The sequence below is a fragment of the Mastigoproctus giganteus genome, chromosome 11, assembly GCF_048544385.1.
Source record: "Mastigoproctus giganteus isolate SK-2022 chromosome 11, ASM4854438v1, whole genome shotgun sequence".
Classification (NCBI taxonomy): domain Eukaryota; kingdom Metazoa; phylum Arthropoda; class Arachnida; order Uropygi; family Thelyphonidae; genus Mastigoproctus; species Mastigoproctus giganteus.
In genome coordinates this window covers 30,098,734-30,115,864 of record NC_143585.1, presented here as the reverse complement: position 1 = coordinate 30,115,864, position 17,131 = coordinate 30,098,734, and the positions used below count along the sequence as shown (strand labels likewise).

At 35.1% G+C, this 17,131-nt stretch overlaps 1 protein-coding gene across 1 annotated transcript in view; it reads left to right on the top strand.

Moving 5' to 3' along the window:
- The window catches only part of LOC150077846 (regulating synaptic membrane exocytosis protein 2-like), a 723,475-nt gene that overhangs the window by 606,240 nt on the left and 100,104 nt on the right, over window positions 1-17,131 (top strand). Inside the window, exon 20 of the mRNA XM_090384380.1 lies at window positions 5,018-5,174. Within this exon, the coding sequence (XP_090240506.1) occupies window positions 5,018-5,174 (157 nt within the window). The remainder of the gene's footprint in view (window positions 1-5,017; window positions 5,175-17,131) is intronic.

Here is a 17,131-nt window from a genome sequence, read left to right as displayed (position 1 = left end):
TCTTAACTATTATTGCAGATTTGTCCTACTAGATGATCCTGCAATGCTTCAACCAGTGATTCCATTATTTTTGCTGGAACACAAGTTAATCTAACAGATCTATAGTTACTTGTATCACCTTTTGAACTCCCTTTGTATATTAGTGATACATTTGCACACCTCCAGTCCATGGAGACCTTTCCTGAGTCCAAGGAAGGCCTCATAATTATGGCTAAGGGTTTGCTTACTTCCTTTGCTGCCTCCTTTAATATAACTGGATAGATCCCATCCACCCCAGGTGCCTTTTTTATGTTTAACTTCAACAATTTCTCTTCTGCTTTGCTCTCAGTTATTACAAAATCACTTAGCTTCCTGTTATAGTTTGATAAACCTCTGGCACTCCCCTCATTGAATAACTCCTCATGTGTGAATGTAGACGCAAAATACTCATTCAGTTTATCAGCTACCTTAGCATGATCATCGATAGTCAACCCATCTATGTTAAGTGGTCCGATCTGATTCATCCGTTTCCTTCTAGAGTTTATATAAGTAAAGAACTCTTTGCTAATAATACATATGCATATGTATGATGCTGAATTTTCATTCACTTAATAAAACTGCTTTCATAAGGCTAATATTCTATTACAGCGAAACCTCTCTTAACAGACACCTCTCTAAAAGGGACACTTGCTATGGGCACTCAGGCTTGGGTCTCAGCAAAAAATACTAGAAATTACATGTTAGATGATCTCTCCAATTGTTCATCTGTATTGGACAATCTCTAATACAGATGCAGATACTTTAATAGGTGCCCTTTTGATATTTTCAAATGATCTGTGCAGGACAAGGATAATTCAACATACAATGTCCATCGATCAAAGAAATGAAGGCAAGCAAAGGTCTAGATCATTACAGTACTATTAATTGGACTTCTGAGGGCCATGGAGTACTTGTGGAGCAGATGTCACAATAGATCATTAATACGCCCATCCCTGCTGGTACGGAATATTTACCAAATTATTTTGGTTGTCTGATGCAGTTCTATTGTTGTGCATCACTTAGCAAGGCAATAAAATTGCCCAAACTGAGAAATACTGTTTCCAGAATTAAAAAAATAATAATAAAAGAAAAGAAAAAAAAAGAACTGTGTCAAATCTTTTGAAAAAAAAGTGTGTGAATAGACTTTTGGTTAAAAAAAAAAACCTCTACCAATGGTCTGTATAGATAGTTTTGACCAGTAGCTCTGAGGATATTCCTTTTCCACGAATACATCAGATTTTCACAAATCTAAAACTTAAAGATATTCTCTATCACTTGTAAGTGGTTTCAGATTTGTATCATGTACCCAATTCACACAATTACATTTTAATTTTGTAAAGGAGGTATGTGGCCACCCTGTACATGTGATATTCGGTAAAAAGGCAATGTGATGCTTGACAATACTTTCATAACTGCTTTAATGACAGTGGTGTCAAGCTTTTTGGCTTAGGAATGATGATAATTTTCCTGTCCTTACATACCACTTTCACTTGGTGAGAGATAGTGGTCGGTCGTTTAAATAGCCACATAAGAAGTTTGTTGAAGTATGCAGATTTTCACTTGGAATACTGATTGAAATTTTCATAGCATTACATTGATTGTGTGCTATTGTTTTAAGAAATGAAATTTCTTGCTGTTTGCAGCAATTTAAAAAGGGAAAGGTTTTGACCCATTAAAGAGAGGGTATCCTATTACATTAAAAAAAATTCTGTGAGCAATAACAATGGTTATGGACTAAAAGTAGTAAGTGATCTGATTATCCATAATGAAAATGAAATTGTCAAAATGAAGTACTCTAAATAGAGCCATTTATATTCATTTTTACTAAAGTTAATTATGTTTTTACTAAAAGTTGCATTATTTATTAAAAGTTAATTAATTTAAACACATATTTATAGTTATAATCAATTAAAAAAAACACTGAGTAAGAGTGATGGGCATAATTGGGAATCATAATTGAAATAATTGATTATATGCAGTATTATCATGCATTATATTATGAAAATAATTATTATCATTATTAGCTATTTGGTGCAAGTAAGCCTGAGGCTTTTGCTGCACCAGGCAAAAAAAAAAAAAAAAAAAAAAAAAAATTCTGAGTTAAACTGAGAGAGAGAGAGAGAGAGAAGGAACTCACCAAGAAATAGAAGCATGATGATATCCAGCTCAGGACGCTGGGTGTGCCAAGCCCATACTCACCACATTTTGGGAAAAGAGAGAGAGAGAGAGAGAGAGAGCGAACAGAACTATTATCCTAGTAACAGCACTTTATCTTTAGTTTTGATAACATTGGATCAAATCCCTCCACTTGCTTGTTTTTTCATCTTCAGTTTTCAACTGTGTCGAGTCTGTAATCAAATAATTTGCATATAACTGAAATACTAGAATCAATTATTGTATTCCATAATCAACTAATTTCCACATAATCAATTATTTCTATTATTCAGATATTGTTATTGTTCATTCATTATGTCCAACACTATGTGAGTAAGCAACTAGTTAACAGTGAATTTCATTTTTCTGAATTATTGAAACTGGCTACACAGACCTCTGAAAAATGGACACCTCCTTATAATGGACACTTTCTTCTGACCAACTGGTGTCTGCTTTAGAGAGATTCACTGCAATAAAATTTTAGTGATATTTATTCTTATTTGTATATATATATATATATGAAAATAAATGAATAATTGCATAATGGTATGTTCCTTAAAAATTATTCATACTTTTACTAAAAAATGAATAGAAAATGCTTAAAAAACGGTACTCACCTTGTATAAATCTGCAATAAATGTATTGGTAGATGGTGGCTAAATTTAGGTTGGAAGAAGCATTAAAAAGAACTAAGGCGGAGAATGGGGTGAAAATATTTTAAACAGATTTTAAAATGAGCGCAAGGAAGTAGAAGTGCAGATCTCCAATCCTTGGTTGTCATAAAGAAGTTAAAGGTCGCGAATGAAAAAAATGAAAAAAAGAGAAGACCGGTGGTGCCAATAGTTGTTATGAGGGACTTTCGTTGAATAAACCATCATTAGTTGGCAAATGGGGGAGAAGTGAGCGCGTGTTGTATTTAAAGTTTATCTATACTCTTGTGATGCTCTTTTTGACACGTGGAAACTTTAGCCGCGAGAGGTTCCAAGCCGGTGAGAGGTTGAAGGGAAGTTTAGCATTTGTAATGTTAACCGAATGTTTGTCAATAAATTTTATTATTAAATCTAAAATATCTAGCGTCTAGTAAAAGAGTGGTAAGTTCAAGGATGTGGTCAACTGAAAGAGAGATACGTTTCGTTAAAGTGTTTACCAATGGGTTTAGGCATTTCTGCCCCCCTTCTGAAATTTATCTCGCCACTGTTGAAAACCAAATTTTACAACCTTTCCCTTCTGAAATTAAATTATACATATGCTATGCCGATGATATCCTAATAATAGGTAACAGAACAACCATAGACAATCTTTTTTTTAAAATTCAATACAATACATGACAGGCTAAACCTTACCCTCAAAATCGCAACGGACAACCAGATTAATTTTCTTAATCTCACTATTTATACAACAGACACAAATTTAAATACCAAGATTTTCAGAAAAAACACGCACACCGGTAAATATCTACATTTCACTTCACATCATTCCCTTAGTACCAAAAAAGCCATCCTACACAACCAAATCTACAATGCTATCAAATTCAGCTCTTCACAAAACGATCTACACAATGAACTTCAATACTTTACTGATAAATTCATAGCCAGGAGCTATCACCCCCTCAACTCATCGAACAATACCCCTCAACTCAACCCACAATATCCACCATTAAAAACAGTATTAATAACCCCACCAGACACAGTAACAAGACAAATACTCGCATAGCTCTCCCTTACCATAGTGAACTCGCAGCACAATTCCGACGTACATTCAAAGATACTGACATCTCCCTCACCTTCTCTACTTACAATAAACTAGGTTTCCTATTTAATTCTTATAAAGATACACACAAATATCCCATCAATGATCTCAATAATATAATATATCTCATAAAATGCCAACCAAACTGCGACACCTGTTACATCGGCAGCACTACCGCCAAATTCGGTTCCTTCCACAACTTCCAATATCCGCGCATACTACCACTTCAGCAGTTTCAGGACAAGTCAATCCTGCACTGAGTTAACAACCCATGCTCAAACCTACAACCACACCCTCCCCTTGTTGACTCTACCATCACTATTATTAAACTTAGATCGAACTACAGAATTCTTCAATATGAAGCCCCATACCATCGAATGGTACCGACACCATTCCGATCTCAACATTATTAATGCTAAACTTCCCTTCAACCTCTCACCGGCCTGAAACCTCTAGCGGCTAAAATTCCTACGTGTCAAAAAGAGCATCACGAGAGTATAGATAAACTTTAAATACAACACGTGCTCACTTCTCTCCCATTTGCCAAATGATGACGGTTTATTCAACGAAAGTCCCTCGTAACGACTATTGGCACCACCGATCTTCTCTTTTTTCATTTTTTCATTCGCGTCCTTTAACCTCTTTATGACAACCAAGGATTGGAGATCTGCACTTCTACTTCCTTGCGCTCATTTTAAAATCTGTTTAAAATATTTTCATCCCATTCTCTCTCCGCCTTAGTTCTTTTTAATGCTTCTTCCAACCGAAATTTAGCCACCATCTACCAATAAATTTATTGCAGATTTATACAAGGTGAGTACCGTTTTTTAAGCATTTGCTATTCATTTTTTAGTCAGATTTATCACGGTATTATAAGATTACTATAATTTCACTATTTTCATACTTTTATTAATAATTTTTCTTGATATAAATATGTTTATTTTTTTATGTATATATTAATAAAAATTATTATTTAAATATTTTATAAACTAAAATTTTAGCACATTTAAATAAATAATATGCAGTTACTAGAACCCAGCATATTTATGGTCTTTGTTATATGTGGTTGTTTGATTCCATATTTTCTGCTATAAAGGTCATAAAAAGCGGTTAGGTTTCCGACGTAAGAGGTCATCAACATTCAGTGTTCACCGTAGTGAGGAAATTGCTCCAGTAGAGTGCCGCCACCTAGTAAAGCAAGCTAGTAGTGTTTCTTCTGATGGAGAGGGCAGCCTAAGTGGTGACAGTGCTGTGTAAGTCTGCATGTTTTAGGCTGCAGATGTAGCTTCCAACTGGCAAATTTGCTAAGGTGTAGATAGGTGTCTAAAGAAACATCCTTCTTTCGTGTGGGATAATGTTGGATCACATGTTTATGAAATATTATTTTTTCTGCATTTTATTTTCTTATGGAAATTTTTTTAGTTTAATTTTATTAATAAAGGATATCAGTTAATTAAGAATGGAACTAACTTTTAAGGATATCATTTCTGGAAAAATATATTTATATATAGAAAACAAGGTTGTCTAATATGATTTTAATTTTGATTTTGTGAGCATTTTCCTCAGATATTTTATGCAGACACTTCCAAAACATTTAAATTTTTATAAAAAATTTTATACAGTTTTCAATATATTGCATCCTTATAATCGAGGGATGTTTCTTTTGTTACTGACACTATCTTTGCGTTCTGTTGCTTGGTAGCATCAAATTTGCTCTTCTCTCTCTCTCTCTCTCTCTCTCTCTCCCCCCCCACCTTGATTATCATCATCATCCTCTCTTTCATCATACGTCCACATTTTACTTTACATTATTTATTAAATATCTTATACCCTTTTATTTCCCTTCCTCCCCAAATATTACCAACTAATTTAATTTTATTAATCCTCTCATACCATTTTAATTCTCGTTTTGTTTTGTCACCACCACAAAAGGCATTGACCAACTTCTGTATCCACTTTTTAGCGACTAACATGGTACTTGCGCTGATGGAAAATGTTCTTTTTGCAACAGCAGTAATATAAGACGTAATTTAAGCTAGGCATGGTTATTTTCCTTGTTCTTGCAGAGGGCTGGGGTAAGAAACCTAGTGATAGGGGAATTCAGCGTAGTGAAGAGGTTTATCCTCCCACCCAAACCCCAGTCTTAGTGAAACAGTCCAGCAAGGATTCCACCGATGGTAGCATGAACAGTATTAGCAGTGAATCCTCCCAGTAAGTAAGGGTGCACTAGTGCGGGACTGGTTTTGCTTATTTTTGGCAAACAATTTCATGATCTTGTCTCTTTTCCCAAACACTTTATCATACAACTAGAAAACATGTATATATATAAATATATATGCATACATATATTATTTATTTTACTGAGAGTTGCCAAGTTAAAGCTAAATCAAAGGACATTATTACAATAATTATTCTGCAGTCAGCAGTGTCTCCAAAACATTCTAAGTTTTAATACTGTATATTTTCTACCATCTTACCATCAGTATAAGAAGAATAGCTCAAATATATGGATTATTTTCTTTTAAAATATGAGCAGGCTATTACAAAGCGCGCGCGCACGCGCACACACACACACACACACACATGGCGCCTCTGTAGCCAGGTGGGCAGGAGCAGCAGTGTGTAGCATATGCTTCTTGATTAGACCGGGGTTCAAGCCCGTGACCACCAAATACGGAGGATGCGGAAAGGTCAGGAGATGATCACCGCATATCCCCAGAGCAATATGGCCTTAGTTGCTAATGCTCTTAAAAACAAAATAACAACAACAACATACACATACTGGTTTACTTTTAGAATATGGAAATACAGCAATTTCCTGATACACAATTATTTGATATAGATGAAAACTTTTAATCTTACAAACATCCCGCTATTGCTCAATTTAACGACTTACAAAACTTCTCCTTTCAAAATAAAATGAATAATGGAACATGTTTTAACTTTTTTTTTTTTTTATAAAGCTGTAATGTTGGTATTGTAGTATTTTCTTGTTAACCTAGTAATTAAAATACTTTGCCAAATAATTTATCTTATAGTTGTATATCTAGGGTGATCAAACTTTTAGGGCTAAAATTCGAGAAAAAATGAACTCTGAGGAATGAAAACAAAGAATTAACTCTGAAGAAGAAAAGAAGACAAAAAAAAAAAAAAAAAAAAAAGGCAAAACTGACCCAGCTTGAACAGATGGGGGGGAAAATAATAATTCTTTTATATTTTGATTAGTTATAGTGTATCGTATAAACTTAGGTGTTCTTATAGATGCTCATGAAAATTTTATCTTAATTTTCAAATTGCCCTTCAAGACATTACTAAATTTGTAATAAAATATACTTGTAGTTCATAAATGCAGGAAATACAAATGTTTATTTTTATAAAACTGCACAGCACATTTAATTTTGAAGGGATTTATAGCTTCTTTTCATCAATTCTTTCTAGTCCTAAAATTGAAATCATAGTGCAGTATAAGAAAACTGTTTACTAAATTACTTATCCTTGCAACTAACAGGGTGGTGATGACCACCATCTTTCTATACCATGCAGAAAAGACCTGTCAAATCCTGTGTTTGACAGGAAGAACTTGCTTCTGTATGCTATTATTCATTATGTGGCTGGTTGACCAGTAGCAAGATTTGCAGTTTTCGTTTCACACATACAAGAAATACCAAAGTAGAATACACGTAATTTATAGCTACAATGATGCCTAATGGCATTAGTTGAATAGTTGCATATTCTGAGCACACACGTTAAACTTTATTGTTGCATTATGTAGTTGTATGGATCGATCTAAAGAATGAACAGTGATGTTTTATTGAATGGCAAGCTTGAGTTAAGTTTATGTCATTTATTTTAATTCTTCATTAGAATATTGTTTAGCAAAATAAAAAAAATGATTGATTGTGAAGAATTGCAGCAGTGTTTTATGAAGACTGTCCATTAATCTTCACCATTATTAGTAGTATTAGCAAAATTATTTAAGGAAACAAGCATGATTTAAGAAGGCACTTTGTTTTTTTAATTTAAAAAAAAAACTTTTACCCGCATTGTCAATGGCTGAAAAACCCTCTAAGGGCAGGAGTTGGGTAGTAGTTGTTATATACATAATGCATCGGGTAAACACCAACCAATTCAAAAGAACGTTTATTATAAAATGAAAGATTATAAAATATTACAGTTAAAACTTGTTAAATGAAATTGAATATATTAAAATACACTCATTAAAAGTTAGATAGTATGAACCAGAGCTGTAATGCTCAATACGTTCTACGTTGATATCAATATTTGTAAAATAATAAGAGAAGTTTACCTCAGTATAGTACATAGAACACAAATACTCATTAAAAATGTAAAAATATACATGACAGGGGGGGGGGGGATAACCATTTTATACTTTGAAAAAACTAAAATCACAATAAAATACACTGTTTAAAAGTAAAAATATACATGAAAAAAAAAACTAAAAACACAATAACTAGTACATAGCAGCTTTCAGCCACCATAGGCAGCCTTTATCAACTAAAGTAAGACTTCTTTACTTATGGAAACTCTGAAAGGAAGGGGATGAATCAGATTGGTCCACTTAATATCGACGATTTGATTCTTGAATTTGCTGAGGTGGCTGACAAACTGAATGAGTATTTTACATCTACATTCACACATGAGGAAGTCTGTAGGGAAATGGAGGCCAGAAGCTTATCAAACTCTGGCAGGAAGCTAAATGATTTTGCGATGGCTGAGAGCAGGGTGGAGGAGAGGTTGTCGAAATTGAACATAAAAAAGGCACCTCGGGTGGATGGGAGCTATCCACTCATATTAAAGGAGGCAGCAAACAATTGGTGCCTCCGTAGCCAGGTGGGCAGGAGCAGCAGTGCGTAGCACACGCTTCTTGATTAGACCGGGGTTCGAGCCTGTGACCACCAAATACGGAGGGTGCAGAAAGGTCAGGGAATGACCACTGCATATCCACGGAACAATATGGCCTTAGTTGCTAATGCTCCTAAAAACCAAATAACAACAACAACAGCAGCAAACAATGTAAACAAACCCTCAACCATAATTATGAAAGCTTTCTTGGACTCAGGGAAGGTCCCCATGGACTGGAGATATGCAAATTCCTCTTTGATCCCCCAATTCACAAAGGGGGATCAAAGGGTAACACAATTAATTACAGACCTGTTAACTTAACTTCTGTTCCAAGGAAAATAATGGAGTCACTGGTTAAGGAAGTGATGCAGGATCATCTAGGTAAGGCTGCAGTTATAGTTCAGACATAGCATGGATTTGTTAAGGGCAAGTCTTGTTTGACAGATTTGATTGGATACTATGATGTGGTCACAAAGGAACTGGATGAAAAAAATAATTTTGATATATACTTGGATTTTAGGAAAGCTTTTGATACTGTTGCACATGGAAGACTACTGTACAAATTAGAGAAGTATGGCATTAAGGGCAAGTTGCTGCAATGGATAAAGGGATCGTTGAGTGGGAGAAGACAGAGTGGTAATTAATAGATGCTGCTCTTCGTGGACTAATGTTATTTTTACTAACATTAATAACATTAATCCTTTAATGTTATTAAGGGAGTCCCCCAGGGTTCAGTGTTGGGCCCAGTGTTGTTTTCTGTATTTATCAATATTGCTGAAGGTATATCAAGGTTAATGTCTAAGTTTTCAGATGATATGAAGGTTGCAGGGTTGTTAATGACAGTAATGATAGTATACTACTGCAACAGGATCTAGAATAGTTGAGCAGATGGGCTGAGAAGTAGCAACTGTAGTTTAACATTGACAAATGTAAAGTACTACACATGGGTGGCAGTAACCCCAGAGTAATGTACCAACTGTGCGATACTACATTGAGGTAGTAGAGAATGAAGAGAACCTGGGGGTAATTGTGCATTCAGATATGGTTTTCTGAGCAGTGCAGACAGGCTGCAAGGTCATGGTGTCTTAGCAATGATATACAGAAATTTTGCTAGCGGGATAAGGAGGCGATTGTCCGCTTGTATAAGGCAGTAGTCAGGCCACACCTTCAGTACTGCATACAGGTCCGGAGGCCTCATTTTAGGAAGGATGTAGAGCTGCTGGAACGACTATAAAGAAGGGCAACGGGATTGGTGAGTGGAAAAAAGGGTTGCTCTTACTAAGAAAGACTTAAGTTCTACAAATTGCAACATCTGGAGACTAGGCACCTGTGAGGTGATATAATTTAGGTATAAGGCCTTGAATGGTTTAAGCAAGCTCAGCTCAGTGCTGATGGGATTCTTCCTCTTACTCAGATTTCTCACTTGAGGGGACATAAATTCAAATTGAGGAAAGAAAATTGTAGAAAAGAAGTACAGAAATTTGCCTTTAGCCAGCGGGTGGCTGATATTGGAACAAACTTCCATCAGTCGTAGTGGAGGTCGAAAACTTAAATAAGTTCAAGGCAGAAGTGGACAAGCATTTGAAGTGACTAGATGGGTGAAATGGGAAGAGTTTTTTTTTTTTTTTTTTTCTGGCTGATGCTATATAAGCTTGCTTTCTTGCATGATATGTGTAAACTAATGCTAAGTAAAAATGGTTGGCTTGTGGCTTAAATACAGTGACTATAGTTGATCAGGTGTGAAAGTCATGGAGGAGAAGGGAAGGAATGAAAAACTGTGGGAATAATCTAATATGGAAACATTACTTGGCATGAAGTTGTGTTCCTCCTATGAATAATAGTGCACTGCTGGTTGAGCAAAATTATCATTCTTAATAGCATTGCAGAAATTTATTTGATCCTCCAGATGATGAATGCCTCGCCAACATAGCTCAATTACTCCACTCTTATTCATTGGTGATAGTGTTTTTAGAGGGGAATATATAGGCTGCAATTTCCTATCTAGAGATTTTGTAGTTTGGATGTTATACAACTGTATATAATTCTGTAGGAGTTTGGCTATACCCTGAGGTGTTCTAGGGCAAGTCTCCATGTGTGGAGGCAATGAGACCATGCCTTATTTATTAATGCTCTGACAACATTGTGCCATTTAGCAGCCATGTGAAATGAGTTATAATTGGGGTATTGACCTGCAGTGTAGGCTTATAACATTCTGATGTTGTTAGATGAGAACCCACCTTTTTAATCACGTGGAAGTATACTAAAAATGGAAGTATGTGGTTTTTCTCAATTTCGATGGTAAATTCAAAATTTTTAATATAATACTAAGATAGGCCAAGAATGCTATACTGCTGCTCTGGGGAATTATGATGAATATATCATTGATATATTTCACTCCTTCATACATACATATAATTTTTCATACATAGTGTTTTTAAAAATAAACTTAGAATTATCTAAGCACAGATGTATTGCTTCACAAGTGTCTGCAGCAGTAAATTTGGTCCTGTTACTCGGGTTATAGTTACCTTCTTTCCATAGCATGAGTAATAGATTTTATACAATGTGTGAGAAACCAGTATATCAATGAACAAGATCTCCTGATCTACTATGACGTTACCTCCTTATATATCTGTATCCCCATAACCTGTGCCTTGAACAACGTCCACCAACAGCTGGAAAATTCCCGTAACCATATCACCAGTGAAGAAAAGTAGAGTAATTTATCATATATGCCAAAGGGACGGCAGTGCAGGCTATTTTAGCAAGCCGATCTGTCATCTGTAGGATTGATATCAGCAGTAGCTACAGATTGGCAGGAGCTCCATAATCTCATCTCAAGTGATGCTGACATATTAGATTATGCCCACAGCCTTAAGATCTGCTGCTGGTTGGAATCTGCATACATCAGTACTACTCAGTCTTCAATTAATAGGAATCACAGTAAATGCATACACCCTATTTTTGAGCCTTTGGTGTTATGTGAGGTAAGCAGACCCATCCCCCACATCACTGCATCCCTCCATTTATTTTTCTTTCTTCACCTACTCTCCATTCTAGTTCGTCACATCACTTCCAACTAGCCACTTTTACTTTAATTGATAAAGGCTGGCTACAGCAGCTGAAAGCTACTGTGTATTTAGTTATTGTGTTTTTCATGTAAAATTTATATTTTATAAAGTATACATGAAAAAAAACTATATTTTATATAGTTTTTTACTTTTATTTAATACATTCTATTTAAATGAATGAGTTTTAACTGTAAATATCTTATCTTTCATTTTATAATAAAACTTTCTTTTGAATTTGAACTGGTTGCTGTTTATAAGCAGTTGTATGCACTTCATATCACCCTCTCTTTTATTAATTTTCCCAGTCTTTCTTTAAATTTTGTAAAAATTTATTCCAGCAGTTTATTACTCTCTGGCTGAAGGCAAATTTCTGTGCGTCGATTCTGCAACCATCCTTTTTCAAATTTAAATTTATGCCCCCTGTGTATGTTGCCTGAGAAAGATTAAAGTTAACATCGGAATTTAGTTTACTCAACCCCTTTAAATCCTAAATTACTTCACTTCAGTTAGGTCTCCATGAAAATGCCTTATTTACAAACATTACAATTTACAGTCCTCTAGATTTTCTTGGTAACATATGTACCCTTTTGTGCTCCCAGCTAGCTTTATTGATCTGCTATGCACTCTTTCCAACAGAGTATGTCTTTTCTTAAGTAGTTTCCAATCCTGTGCTTATCTAGGATGTGGCCTAACCATTACTTTATACAGTGGGATAATCACCTCTTTGTTCTTGCTGGAAATATCCCTGTATATCAGTGATAGAACCCCCCCCCACAAGCTCTTCTGAAGTCTCTTTACACTGCTCAAAGAATTTCATATCAAGCTGTGCAGTCATCTGCCACCCAGCCTCTTTTATTATTATCTGCCTTAAATTTGCTATTACTGAAATGGTATGTTGCAACAAGATTACTGTTGATCAAACGCAATACTGTGCACTTTGATGCCATACCTCAACTGCTATTTTTTTTAGCCCATTTAACTAGTTTATCCAAATCTTGTTGAAGTAACATACCTTTATGAATATCATTAACTGCACTGCCCACCTTTGTGTCATCATAAAGCTTAGCTGCTAAACTTGAAATACCTATATCAATATCAGAAACATTACAGAGCCCAACATTAAACCACCTGTGTTACCCCATCACACTCATGATATTAGTCCATTACAACTACCCTATGTTGCCTAACATAGAACCATCCCTTTATTCATACTAGTAAACTGACCCCAATGACACTTTTTTTTACAATTTATACAATATCAATTGTATATAGTACACATACACAAGTGTATGTGGACTAAATAAAAAGCTTTAGTGAAATCCAAGTAAATTATAACAAAATTGCTCTTTACATCTAATTACTTTGTGACAACCTCATAGTACAGGGCTTTCCAAATTGTGGAATTCCCCCCCCCCCTTTCCAGGAGGGGCACATGTTTTTTATGAAGCAGTTTTTTAATGAAATTTGGGTGAACCATTGCACTAATCTAGGTACAAAACATATTTTATTTAAATCTTTGAGATTAAATGTATTAATTTATAAAACTATGTGTACTCATAGTTAAAGACAAATCTGTTTATTTGCACTTGTTCTGGAAGATGGGGGAGCATGAAATGTAGAAAATGTTTTAAGGGAGCACAAGTTTGGGAACCTCTGTCATAGTAGCTAACTAGGTATGAGCTCCCTTTAACAAATCCATGCTGTGGTAGCCTTATAGTTCCATTCCTATTCAGATGATCTTGTATTACTTCTTTAACCAAGGGACTCCATAATTTTTTCCTTGTAAAGAGGTAAAAATTTAAAGTCTGCAATTATTTACTTCATTCTTCAAACCAACTTTGCAAATAGATAATTGCACCTATCCAATCTGTAGGGACTTCCCATGAATTCATTGGAAGCATTCATTATTATAGCTAAAGGTTTGATTACCTCTTTTTTTTTTTTTTTTTTTTTTTACAGATTCTATCAGTAGTAGGTGCCTTATTTACTTTTCAGGGAAAGTCCTTACAGATTGAAGATGTGAAAATGTCTCTCTTATTCACAAAGAAGAGTTTAGGTAATATATGTGAATGGTGTTCACATATTGTGAGGTTGAGCCTGTATGCTGCCACAAAAGGTGAATGCTCTATCAGTAAACTGGCTGCAATAAACAGTTACAATAAGTTTGTAAATTCTTGTTTTTGGTCATCCAGAGTATAAATGGAAATTTATTTTAGCTACAAAAGTTTCCCTTCCTTTTAGTTATTGTAAAGTTGTTTAACTTCAATAGTCAGTGTATATGGACTTCTGGAATCTCCATCTTTAAAAACTTCTTCGCATGTGAATTTAGTGCATAATATTTATTCAGTTTATCAGCAACCTGTAGAGGTTATTAGTTAAAAAAGTTAAGATGCAGTTAACTGGAGAAGTGTGAATGCACATTGACTGGATTAAAATGCCAAATGGCCAATTTGCAAAGTGAACAAGATAATCACACATTTGTGAACACAACTCAAAGAGTACTTTTGAAAAGTACCTAGCTTGGCTCTCTCACTGTTGAAAAATCCACTCTGATATAATAAACATAAATCAAACTGGAAGAACTTAAAATTACAGCTATTAGCAATTAGTGTCCCAGTGTTCTCATTATCCTTAGAAATAATTTTGTAAATCTTTGGCCAATATAAAGTCCATGCTTCCATTGATACACTGTTAGACTGGGTCTCTGATAAGATGGACAGCAGAATTTGTGTTGTACAATATTTGTTTTATGGTTTTAAAACAGCAGAAGGTTTTACTTTAATTTACTAGTAGTGCTTATTGATTCCTTCAATATATGTGATGATTAGATTAGAGATGTTGAATTAGAATTCCTGTAATTTTCCATGTATTTCCATATGGTTTTGTTGACCATGCCTGTGAAAACCCATTGTGTTAATAAGCGTTGTGCATATGTGTTTAAGTTCAACATCAAATTTTTTCAGATCACAAACTCTTATTGCTCTGCACATGTTTTGATGATGCTCTTTTTCATATTCATCAGGTGGCTCTAGTTAAAATTAACATAACATCTGAATCCAGCTTTTTACTATACACTGAGTAATAATGAGTTTTATTCCCTCTTCACCAAGACATCCAAAAATTCCAGTTCCCCCATACATTTAAAGTTCCATTTTGAACCTAATGGTTTTGTCTGTCATTCATCTACTCAAAAAAATTGCTTTCATTGCAGTTCCCCATGTTTCTCTATCAAAAAAAATATCATCCATTTATCTGGTATGGCCTCCATAGCTGGGTGCTCAGGAGCGGGAGTGCAGTAGCACATGCTCTTTGAGTAGACCGGGGTTCAAGCCCCTGACTGCTAAATACAGTCGATCTGCCAACCCACACTGTCCATTTCCCTTAACATGAATTGTTGAGGAGGCTTTCCCTTAACATGAATTGATTTCCCTTAACATGAATTGATATATAGAGGATCTTGTGGTGACCAACCTAACCACTTTCTTTTCAAAATCTTTCATAAAGATATCAGCCACAAGTGAGAGTGGCAGATATCTTTATGTGAGGGTGGGTTCCCCAAACTTAACCTGTATATCTGTTTGTAAATTTCCCTTTGAATTTGAAATACTTGGGTTCTAAAGCAAATTGTAATAATTTAATTATTACATTTGCAATTTACAGTGTCAGAGAGTATTTTATTTGTTTGTAGGATTCTAATTTTTCATCTTCTTATTTTGGTTTTTCTTATCTCTATTGCTTCCCTCAACGGAATGTTCATAAACATGTCTTCTACATCCATGCTTATCATGTTAGTGTTATTATTTTCTTTCTTGATAATGTTGATGAAGTCAAACATTTTTATTAAATGATTATTTTTAACTGAATTTAAAAGAATTTAAAATGGCAAGTAACCTCTGTCTGAATTTTGGACTGTATTTACTACCAATTATCATTAACATTAGTTGAGGCATATGATGCAAGAAAGCAAGATTATACAGCATCAGCCAAAAAAAAAAAAAAAACACACCTTCCCATTTCACTGATCCAGTCACTCCAAATGTTTGTCTAGTTCGGCCTTAAATTTATTTAAGCTATCAACTTCCACAACAACAGATGGAAGTCTGTTCCAGCAATCAACTATCTGCTGGCTAAAGGCAAATTTCCACACATCTATTCTACACTGTCTTTCCTCAATTTCAATCTATGCCCCCTCGTGTTCTTAATCTGAGCAAGCAAAAATATCCTGTCATTATTGAGCCTGCTCAAACCATTCAAGGCCTTATACACTTCGATCAGATCACCTCGCAGGTGCCTAGTCTCCAGATGCTGCAACTTGCAGAACATAAGCACACCCCTTTGTTCCTCTCACCAATCTTGTTGCCCTTCTCTGTACTTGTTCTAGCAACTCTATATCCTTCCTAAAATGAGGCCTCCAGACCTGTATACAGTACTCGAGGTGTGGCCTGACCATTGCCTTATACAAAGGGATAATCACCTCCTTGTCTCTGCTAGCAAATTTCTTATATATTATTGACAAAACTCCATGATCTGCTCTGGCAGCCCATCTGCACTGCTCAGAGAACTTCATATCTGACTGTACAATTACCCCCAGGTCTTTTTCATTCTCCACCTCCCTGAGTATAGTACCACATAGTTGGTATGTTTCTCTTGGGTTACTGCTACCCATATGGAGTACTTTGCATTTGTCAATGTTAAACTTCAGTTGCCACTTCTCAGCCCATCTACCTAACTTTTCTAGATCCTGTTGTAGTAGCATACTGTCATTAACAACAATGATGAGCCTTATGGGATTACATATATGAATTTTTGTGTTTTGAAACAATCAATTTCAAAACTTCACTGTTGGTAAGTCTGATGAAAATTTATGTCCTTTTATTATGATCCTTTTATCTAGTTTTTTCCTGCATATTGAATTAAGACAAATGAGGTTACTTAGATTAATAATGAAATGAGGTTAATATAGTCAGAGTATTGCTTCCACTGAATCTAAAAAAGTATATTTTCTCTTTCAGTCTTGGCAACACTTTTCTTCTAAACAACTACTTGCTCTGCACAAATCTCAAACCATATATGAAATATTGTTCCCACAGCTGGAGTGGTGCCTCCAAAACCTTCTCAGGCTTTTAGACTCCCTTGAAAAGAGGGCAGTCAGGTTAATTAATGACCTGTCTGTTACAAAGTCTCTCCACTTTCTGTCTCATAGATATTCTGTTTTTGCTACCTGCCTTTGTATGGACACTTCCATGTGCACTGTTCTTCTGAATTGGCCTCTGTAG